This window comes from Arachis duranensis, chromosome 9, assembly GCF_000817695.3.
Source record: "Arachis duranensis cultivar V14167 chromosome 9, aradu.V14167.gnm2.J7QH, whole genome shotgun sequence".
NCBI classification, from domain to species: Eukaryota; Viridiplantae; Streptophyta; class Magnoliopsida; order Fabales; family Fabaceae; genus Arachis; species Arachis duranensis.
This window is the reverse complement of record NC_029780.3, coordinates 3,339,591-3,350,383: the sequence shown is the minus strand read 5'-3', so window position 1 is coordinate 3,350,383 and position 10,793 is coordinate 3,339,591. Positions and strand designations below refer to the sequence as shown.

General features: G+C 33.8%; 2 protein-coding genes across 4 annotated transcripts; one reads left to right on the top strand and one right to left on the bottom strand.

Moving 5' to 3' along the window:
• The first annotated feature begins 1,837 nt into the window (after positions 1-1,837).
• LOC107464052 (RNA-binding NOB1-like protein) lies at positions 1,838-5,883 on the top strand. 3 transcript variants are annotated; one of them, XM_016082951.3, is made up of 6 exons: positions 1,838-2,133; positions 3,082-3,448; positions 3,741-4,803; positions 4,977-5,145; positions 5,232-5,348; positions 5,507-5,883. In XM_016082951.3, exons 2-6 carry the CDS (start codon positions 3,103-3,105, stop codon positions 5,654-5,656), a joined length of 1,845 nt encoding a protein of 614 aa, XP_015938437.1. In that variant the 5' UTR covers positions 1,838-2,133; positions 3,082-3,102; the 3' UTR covers positions 5,657-5,883. The 3 variants fall into 3 exon arrangements, with proteins under 3 accessions (XP_015938437.1, XP_015938438.1, XP_015938439.1); XM_016082952.3 differs by having other exon boundaries at positions 3,038-3,448; XM_016082953.3 differs by having other exon boundaries at positions 3,014-3,448.
• Positions 5,884-7,484: 1,601 nt separating this feature from the next.
• Positions 7,485-8,887, bottom strand: LOC107463964 (transcription factor MYBS3). The gene is made up of 3 exons (XM_016082862.3): positions 8,611-8,887; positions 7,918-8,132; positions 7,485-7,774 (listed from the first exon to the last, which is right to left on the bottom strand). The coding sequence occupies exons 1-3, from the start codon at positions 8,885-8,887 to the stop codon at positions 7,529-7,531; spliced, it is 738 nt and encodes a 245-aa protein (XP_015938348.1). The 3' UTR covers positions 7,485-7,528.
• Between the last annotated feature and the right edge of the window lie 1,906 nt (positions 8,888-10,793).

Sequence of the window (10,793 nt, the reverse complement as noted above, 5' to 3'; positions counted from 1 at the left end):
AACTATTCACTCTTAGTGCTAACCCAACTAAGAAAGGGATACCAAACAGGTACAAGATACAAGACACTTAGCTAACCTAAAGAAATCTGAAAATAACTCTAGGCTTTTCTCTAAAGTGTATCTCTCAGCCTTTTTCAATTCTCGACTTTTTCTCAAGTTTTCTCACAATGCCTTTTCTCTCAAAAAATTACAGAAAGATAAGCTTAGAAAAATATATTACAAGCAGTAAAACATGAAGGATATTGACTTTATCATCAGCCTCTTTGCTATGTGCAAAACCAGATTCACAAACCTTAGATACAGTTCTTCAGTATTGGCCGAATGTTTCTTTGAAAGTAAGCATTATCCAAGTAAAGGAACTTTAGAACACTGTTCTCACACTCTGATTTTCTCTCCTTGTCTTTCCGAATGAGCAGCAAGCTTCTTTTATCTCCCTGCATGTTGCTCGGTTCTGCTTCCAAGGTCAACACCTTGATCCTTGAGCTTTACCAACCCACAAGCTCACTTTTTCTTCTTAATCATCAAAGTAGAACCTTTCCTTCTGACTTTTCCAACTTGACCAAAAGCCATGAAGGAGTAACCGAAATTGTTTTCCAATGGTCAACCAAATCTGAACCATAGATATGCAACTTGGTCCCCAAGAATCTCTTGTGACCGTGGATTTGTAGCAGTGAAGAACATAGATCAACTTTTTCTTTGAATGCCATTTTCGGATAGAACAGAGAGTATGGAAGAAAGGATGAAGATCTGATGCATGCAAGATGAGATGGATTACCTTTCTTAAGCTTGATTTGTATTAGATTTTCTGCTTTAGCTTCTGTGCTTCAGGCTTAGATTTTCTCTTTCTTGCTTCTTTGGTTACTGGCTTATGGAGGAAGCTTTTCTTCTCTTTCTCTTTCTTACTTTTCTGAAGTCTTGATGTGACTTGATTAGAGAGGAGAACGTTGCTTTGGTTGGAGCAATATGGTGGGAATTAAAAATCAAATCGAGCTTGGATCGGTTTGGTTCATGTAACCCGTTTGGCCCATCTGATTTCTTTGGCTTCTAACTTTTGCTTTTGTTTGGACTTTACTCATCAGCCTTGCTTTATTGTCTTTATACCATTTTGGGCTGCTTGGATGAATTTGGCCTACAACACGAAATAAATAATTAGTAATATGCCATTAAAATTTGATCAACACTAATTATTTATTTTGCCCAAAAATAATGTTTGTCATCACTAATTGATTTAGTTAATTTCTTAACTCAACAAAAATTAAGAGACCTTGTTTGATAGCGGCAACCATGGTCCTCTCCGTCGTTGTCCTCTTCTTTCCCCTTTCTTTTCCTTCTTTTCCCCATTTCTTCCTTTTGCTCCTGTGTCTGTTGTTCCCTTGTCTCTTTCTCTCTCTTCTTTGCCGCGCCAATGGCTCCCCGCCTCGCCAGTGTTGCCCTTCCTCCCTTTTCTTCTTTTCTTTTTACTCCATCTTCTCTATTTTCCCTTCCTCCCTCTTCTTCTTTTTCTTTTTCTTCCATCTTCTTTATTTTTTTATGATTTTTCTCTATTGAGAACGGTTGAATCGTTCAAAAATCGATCAATTGAATTGATTTTGGACCTAGTCGATTGGACCAAATTGAAATTCGGCCAATTTTCAAAAAATGACGTCATTTAGTTGTTTTTTAGAAAATAACAGACTTTGAAATACGGGGTTGGTCTTCTCTTCTCTCATCATAGTTGTTAAAATCGAACTGATCCGGCTGGACAGACCAAAAAACCAGTGAATTGGCCATGGGATAGATAAGGGACCGGATAAAAAAAGAACAAGTGAAAATCGGTTTCACCCAAAACCTGCTCGTCGCGTCTCCTCCGCTCGTCGTCCCTCGCGTGCTCGTCGTCCCTCGCGTGCTCGTCGTCCCTCGCGTGCTCGTCGCCAGCGTTCTTGCTCCCTCTGCCTCGTATTCCGCTCGTCCGCCATCACTGCACCCAACGCCTGGTGTGCTACACTGCTCGCATCTTGCATCTCTTCCTGCAGCTGTGCTTCCTGGTGACTGCTCGCGTCTCGCCGCGCCTCCATCCCTCCTTCACCTCTCTTCCGCGGGTGTTGCTGCCTGCACTACATTGCTCGATTCTGCCGCTGCAACAACAGTCAACATGTAAGTTTTTTTAGTTATTCTAATATTCTATATTAATTTTTAATAGTTGACATTGATGTTATTTCTGATGTTTTTATTGTAGTATGATATAGGAATCTGATTAGAATATGGTAGAGGTTGAAATTGAAATGTTGAAATGTTATTTTTGTTAATTTTATTGTTGAATAGGTTTATGAATTGGGTTTGCTGACTGAATATGCAGTGATTTTGTTGAGTGTTGAATTGGTTTATGAATTATTTTGCTGATTATGAATGATTTTGTTGATTGATGAATTGGTTTTGCTGATTATGAATACAAAGTGATTTTGTTGATTGTTGCCTGCTGTAATGATGTTGAATTTCTTTAGATGCTCAGATTTTGAAATTATTCATTGCATATAATTTACAGATTGTTATTCTTAATCTATCATATTAAGATACTATCCTTAATGTTCAGAAATCATTTGTTGTTCTGTTTTTTTAATGGCTACTTTGAGTTTGTTCAGAAATCAATTTTTTGTGCTCAATGCTATACTCTGAGTTTGTTCACTACTGTAATTTTTGTTTATTTATTTTTTTTTTTTTGAAGCTGAAAATTTTGACAATCCTTGTTAATTTATGGAAAAGCTTGTTAATCTTTGTTAAAATTGTGCTTAAAACCTTGTTAAAATTATGATGGTGTATAGTTTGTTATTTTTCGTTTTTAACTCGATGAAGAAAAGCATAAATTGGTCAGCTTGGTTAGAATAGGTTGTTCAACCTTGTTTCTAGTTCAACAAAGAAACAGATGAATAAAATTAAGTCAACTAACTAGATGAGAAGATATCGAATATTTGTTGCTGGTTTAGTTAATTCAATAAAATTTGCTTATTTCTTGTGACTTTTTTTATGAGTTCAATAGTGATATAATGAGTGATATAATTAGCGAACAAAACGAATAAGCCCACTGAGCTTGATTGCGCCTCTCAGTCCTGTATCTGAATCACAATCATGGAGGATCAACCTGCAACACCACCACCAGCATCATCATCATCATCATCATGCTGGAGCAGCGTGCTGAAGAATCAGGCAACTGCGAAGCCACCTCAGCAACAATCCATTCAGAATGGTCGAGGCTTGGTCGAGAGCTGCAAATCCGCCCATGGCGTTTCTGTGGCTGTTGTTGACGCCAACGCCGTCATTGACGGCGGCGAGAAGCTTCACAGCCTTGCCGACAAGTTTGTGTCTGTCCCTGAAGTCATGGAAGAAATCCGTGACCCTGTCTCGCGCCACAAACTTTCCTTCCTTCCCTTCACTATCGATACCATGGAGCCCACTCCTGAAGCTATCAACAAAGGTAATCTTTCAGATGAGTCTATCATTTGCATGTGGGTGTAAATAAGGACTCATTATGCATTAAGCATTAATCTTTGAGTGCGTTGTTAAATTGGACAATACAAGTGAATATGTTCCACAGAATTTAATTTGAAATTCTAGTGAAATTATCTTGGACATTAATTTAATGTTCAAAACTGCTGCTTTTTAATTCAATCTAGATGTTATATTATGATTGATAGCTTATGCATTATTATTTGTGAACTGATAGTGTGTATTGGCTTCTAACTTATACTACCAATGGAATGCTGTAGTTGTCAAGTTTGCTAGGGCTACTGGTGACCTGCAAACTCTTTCAGATGTTGATCTCAAACTCATAGCTTTGACTTACACTTTGGAGGCTCAAATCCACGGGACACAAAATCTCAGGGAAAGTCCACCTCCTGTTCAAACGGTGAACGTTCCGAGGTTGCCTGAGAAGGACATGCCTGGGTGGGGTTCTAATGTGCCTAATATGGAGGAGTGGGAAGCATTGGAGCATCAAGCTGAGGACAAGTCGAATTCCAATTCAAGGATCCTTCCTTTGAAGGACTTAAACCTGAATGTTGTTTCTCAAGAAGGTCCTTCAGAAGATGGTTCAGGGGAACATAAAAGCGAAACTTCCTCATATATTCAACAGAATCTTGAGTTAGGATCAAGTAAGCCTAAGAAATATCAACCTAAGAAAAAGGAGATAAATATTGAAGGGAAGATCATGGTGGCTGCTGGAATTGATGCATCTCAAGGACAAGTTGATGGCGACGAGGGTGATTGGATGCCTGCTGTCAGCCGAAGTACTCATAGGAGATTTCTACGAAGGAAAGCTAGACGTGAGTTGTATGACACATTATCCAGTAATCAAGATCAGCAAGATTTGGAAGAAAATGTCGATGATGTTACTGAAGATGCTGGAGCTTCGTCTCAGCACATTCATCAAAATAATGACGGAAACCATATTCAAAGTGGTGTTTCTGTGAATGATCAGATAATAGAAGAGAATGAAAGTAATGAAACGCTCCCTGCGCTTATGAAGCAAATGATGCTAGAAGGTTCACCTGAAGTTCTTGATGATGAACAAAACCCAGGTATCTCTAAACCTTGTGAGACAGATACAGTCAACGGCGAATCAAACCACCTGGAGCATGCAAGCCAGACTAGTGAAGTTACTGATTTGTCATATGCAGATGATGATAGTAGTGAACAAAGTTGGATGGTTCGATCATTATCTGAATCAAGTGTAGCCTGTGTAACAGGTGACTTTGCAATGCAAAATGTTCTTCTCCAAATGGGTTTGCGCTTGCTGGCGCCTGGAGGTTCACAGATACACCAGCTACACAGGTAATTTACTTAAGCTTCTTAAATGCTTATTATGTCTTTACAAATTGCCAATCATCACTATTCCCAACTTACATAATGACTTATGACATTTGCTGTTTGTGTGTAGTTTAATAATATATTCTGCATCACAATATGGCAATTCCTATGTGCTTATGTCTCAATTGTTTGTCCAGATGGATACTCATGTGTCATGCCTGCCGCACTGTTACTGCTGATATTGGGAGGATTTTCTGTCCAAAATGTGGAAATGGTGGTACCCTACGTAAGGTAGCTGTTACTGTTGGTGAAAATGGTATAGTGATGGCAGCCCGTCGACCTCGAGTAACATTACGTGGTACAAAGGTGAGCTTGGTTTGTTTTCTAGAACTACATGTTTAAATTTTTTTTTTTAATAATGTATTGCATCTTTTACATGGCTTTATTTGCAGTTTTCACTGCCTCTACCCAAAGGCGGCAGGGATGCAGTCACAAAGAACCTGATTCTCCGCGAAGATCAGCTTCCTCAACGGGTACTTTATCCTAAAACAAAGAAGGCTAACAAGAAGGTAGTTAATCTATACGTGCTGAAACTACTTATATAGCTGCTGATTCCGTTTCCAATTGAATTTGCTGCATCTTCCTGTTGTCCTTCCCTTTTGGAGACTTACCTTCATGCTAACCATAGCTACTTTAATTTATTTATTTTTTTCTTTTTTCTTCACAGGATGATGACATTTTTGCATCAGGCAGTGTCTTCACCCACCACACAGATAAGCGAGCTCCTTTCCAGCCTCCCATAAGGAAAGCATTAGCAGTTTTTAGTGGCAGGAGAAATCCCAATGACAATCACTACTCCGGTTCAAGACACAAGTAGTGGATATGTCTAAATTTTTTTTGGCTATTCTCTCCACCACAATTTTGTTTCACTTCTTTGTTTTGTGGAGTTAACATGGAAAGTTTGTTTAGTAATAAAATAATGATCAAGGGTTTGATGTTGTGTCCAGATCCCTTGATTACCCCTCTTATCAGTCGTGTTATGTGTGGATACAGCTGAAGACCTATTAACGTTAAAAACTAAAGTTTTGCCCTTCATTTCTTCCATATGTATATGATTCAAGCGTATTAAAAACTTAGGAATTAGGATGTTTTAGAAAGCTTAAAGTTGTCTTATCCGGTAAAGATGTGGTGTGCACTTTCCCACCATAAAAAGGATATTTTTGTCATTTACAACGGTAAATTATTTTTTATTCCGAAGGTACACATCCACATAAGTAAAAGACCAAAAAGGTAAAAAGGTCGTTGTGTTATAAATCCATGTAGTTTGGAATTTAGATAAACATTTTTTTTTGTTTCCTATCTTTGATTATGGCTTCATTGAATTTTCCTATCTTTGGATTCAGATTCTTAAATACTGCCAAGCAGAGGCCTATACTAATAGTTGTAAAATCTATTTTATCTATATAAAGGTTGAGGAAAATTTAGATCTAATGGTTAAAAATTATTGATACGAAGATACAATTGAAAATCTTTCAAAAGTTGATATATAGCAGAGGCCTATACTGATAGTTGTAAAATCTATTTTATCTATATAAAAGTTGATATATACAAGTTTCACCACAACGAGCAATTGATATTTCATCTACTATTCTATTGTAAGTTTTTTCTTTAACTTGTAATTTTATAGATTTTCGAATATTTTTTATTTGTCTCTCTTAATTCAATAACTTTCACTAGCATTATCCTCCAACTAAAATTAGTAATAAATTTAATAAATAATCCCCATTAGCATTATTTTCTAAATAGTGAATTTAATAACATTATTACGTTATTTTTTAGGAAAAAGTTATCATTAATTTTGTTTATTAAAATATTATTTTATTTATATATATTTTATGTTATAGATGAAATAGTTTATATATTATATTCTTTAAATAAATTTTTCAAATAACCTATATATTATATTATTCCTTGGATTTGTTTTAATTTGCATAATTTTATTTTCTTTAACTTATATAAATGATTGTAGAATTTTGTTTGACGATAAAAAAAATATTTTTAGTGAAATAGAATTTACATGAATCATATTTTATTTGAGTGTTAATATATTATTTTTGTATTTATATGTTCACGTTTTTAGTTAAAATAAATCTAGTTTATTTATCAAAATCAAATAGGAAAGAAGTTGATTCTCTTTTTTATACTTTATCAAAAAGTTCAACTTATGCAAATACTGCTAAACATAGAAAAATAAATTATATTAAATTCGGATTTTCTTTAAAAAAAAAGGATTATTATATTTGGTTTCTTTTTTGGGTCTGAAGTCTGAACTTTATTATATTTAGTTTAATTAAAAAAAGACTAGATATCGAGGCTAAAGTGTCAGTGTTTTGACGCTAACACTGCATATTGGGCTTCAATTCGACGCCAAACATTGGGCATATATTGTAAACGTTAGAATCGGACTTAAAATAAACCCTATTGGACAGAAAATACATATGGCCCTTCATATTTAAAAGATTACTGAAAAACATACTAAATTCAGCATTCATCATCACTAAATTTAGAAAGAAAAAAAAAAGTCAAACATCTTGACTTACACTGATAATGCTATTGTTTCAAGGGCAAGAATTTCTAACTAAAGTAGTCTTGCCGTGTTGATATGGAAGACACTAAGACATTCTTGTAAGTCCAGACGAATTAATCCCCCCCCCCCCCCAAAAAAAAACATATTACTAAATACCAACACCTAATGCAATGGCCTTCCATCTAAGATTAGGGTAGCTTCTCCAAAGGAACAGGCACTTGATGGCCATGAGGAAAATGGGAGAGCCGGATAAGGCGGCCGGAAGAATCCGGGAAGCGGTGACGCTGGTGTGGCTTCATTCGATACCATTATAGTTTCATTGAGCTCTTCTTCCACATTGCTAAGTTGTGAGTTCTTAGAAGGTTGAAGTAATACTTGTTCTTCTTTTAGTGAAGGCGAATTCGAAGCCTAATACATCAAAGAAATAATGTTTTCAACAATGAGCTTATAGCTCAAGAAATTCTCACAACTCATATATAAGTAGTATAAAGAATTAGTCCTACACCGGAAAAAATTAGAAAGAAGTGAAGAGTTTATAAACAAAGACTAACCAAATTTTTGAACATGTCGAAAAGACTTGATCGTCGTTTTCGCGGCGTGGCGTTGCTCTGCCGCAGCCGGATAAAGTATTTCTGAGCATGACTTGCTACCTGAGTTGGCGTTCGTGATACAACGTAATTTCGAGATATTCCACGCCAGTCTCCTTTTCCTAATTTCTCCAATCCAATTAAGAACAATCGATGTTCTTCTTGGCTCCATGGAATGCCTAAAATATAGTAATCTTAATCAACATGTAATTAACTACATTCTCTCTACCTCCTCCTAGCTTAAGACACTTAATTTTCTTTTTTTTTTCATACTGCAGTTATTTAATTAAATTATTATCTAATCATTTTTTACATTTAAAATATATAGATTACAAAAATTTTAGTAATGTAATACAATTATTTAAATCTATAATTATTTATTGACGTGTTTATATAAATTTTAAAATAAATAGTTTTATGACATTTAATCAAAGTCTAAAATTCAAATATTGATATTTTTATAAGAATTGTAATATAAGACAAATAAAAAAAATAAAAAATAAATTCAATCTTAATATTTTTATACGTATATTTATTAATAAAAAATATACGTGTAAATCAGTATCAAAATAATAACGTGTAAATCAGTATCAAAATTAAGTTCTAAAAAATATGCAAAAAATTTAAGCTTCAAGCTTAAATTTGGCGGTTACAAACCTTTGTTTATGGAAGGAGGAGGATGGTGGCAGTTGATGGTGGCAGCAGGGGTTGATGGCTCACTATCCAACACGTAACCGTCAGAGGAGTAGTGTGAGAAAGGAGAGTTATGATTGGGTGATGCGGCGGAGCATGATCCTGATCCGTGGGTCATGGAGAGCCGCACCCCAAAGAGCTTCACTGTAGTAACGGTGGTGCGAGACGCAGAGGATGAGTAATAAGGGCATGTTCTGGAGTTGTGACCATTTTTGCTGCACCCGGAGCACCTCCGATTCATGATGTGAAATTATTGAATGAATCACTTTGTTTTAGTTTTATATGTAGCTACCTACCCTCATCAATAATGTAGCAACAAAATATATGGTGTATTATTTAATTATATTATTTTGGATTTAATTTGTAATTGCTTAATAAAAAGTAGGTATGGAGTCAAAGGTTGTTTGCATGTGATGATGATGTGTATAAATTGTAGTTAGATCGGAAAATGTGATGCATGTGTTGTATTATGGGGAGAGACTAGAAATGACAGAGACAGAATATATGTCTATATATAGACAACACTAGATGGTACTATGTTATGGATATGGATAATGTATATGGATTTGGATATATATATATATATATATAGACCTTGATTTAGAGGATAAAGCTTCTCTCTAACCCCACTTTTGAAGGAATAATTAAAAATAAAAAAGTAAAAGATTATTATTAAGTAAAAGATGTTAACTTGTTAAGGATAGTGTATGTAACAAATTTTGTGATTAATTTTTTATACACTAAAAAGTAAGATTTATTGAAATTAGAGGTTAATCGTATAAAATAAATAAATATAAATATCAAGTAGTGTTGTTATTTATCTATTTATCTACGTAAACGTTATTTATTATCCCAAGGCAACAAAGTTTCTTACGCCAACACTTCCTTTTTTTTCTTTTTTGATTTATTTATTTATAAAACTCAAATCTAGAATCTTCATTAAGCCGTTGGCTATGTGCTTGGATACTTATGATTTTCTCTTAAATAAGATTTTGAGTTAGTTAACTTGAACAAAATTAATTTGAGAATCTATGCGACGATAAGTGACACTCATGAAAGAATTAAAATTTTTTAAATTCCATCAACTTATAATTTAAATGACATAATTTTTTTATATTCACTCAAAAATTATATATTCGAGTCTCACTTCTATTTTTTTTTTTTTAAAAAAACTACTTCTTGACCTAATCTAGAAGGAATATTTCTTTTCAGAGATCATATTAATTCCTTTGTTTAGTATATATCCTATTTCGTCATTTCCTCTCAGTGTTACATCTCATCTTATGACTGTTTGACTATTAGCTTCACCAATCTTATAAATTATTAACGCCAATACATATCCAAAACACGAAAAAAAAAAACCCAAAAATAGAACGTGCTTATCTTTTGGGCGAGAAAAATATGCTTATTTTGGATTCGTTTGTATTGGTTTTTAAAAATAATAGTTATTTTTTATTTTTTAAAAATTTGTATTATTAACTTTAAAAAATATTAAACAATTTGTTTTTTTAATAAAAGTAATTTTTTAAATGTATTTAAATAAATTTAAAATTAAATAAAAACATTTTTTTTAAAAAAAAAACTTGTTTAACTTCAAAAAAAAAAATCAAACCAATAGGACAATACTTAATAGTTGCTGAAGAGGTGCTTATGTTTATGTTTGGTAAATAAAATCTAAACCAATCAAACCCTAAATCACCAAATACTTGGAGACTATCTAGACACCCTACTATTTTAATTAAAAAAATTAATCATCGTTAATCATTCTTTATAGTGTAATCAACTAGAAAAAAAAGTGTTCATTGGACCGAAGACCCCGTGTTTAAGTTTAGACATAAAGAAGAAAAACGTACCAATAATTAATAATTAGAATCTTCCTAGCTATTAAGTATTTTAGTGTTTTAATTTCAGAATACGTGAGAGAATATTTGAAGAATGCATCGTCTTTGAATTGAGCATCATGTGCATAGTGTAAAAATTTAAAGAAATTCCGAATGTTTGGTTTGTTTTATATTATTCAATTCATAGAGTACTTTAATTTACATTGAACTCCAAGCTCACTAATTAAAAAAATCTTCCAATAATTGTCCCTTTTTTTATGATTAGGAGACAATACTATTAGTGAAAAAATAGAGAGTTGATATATA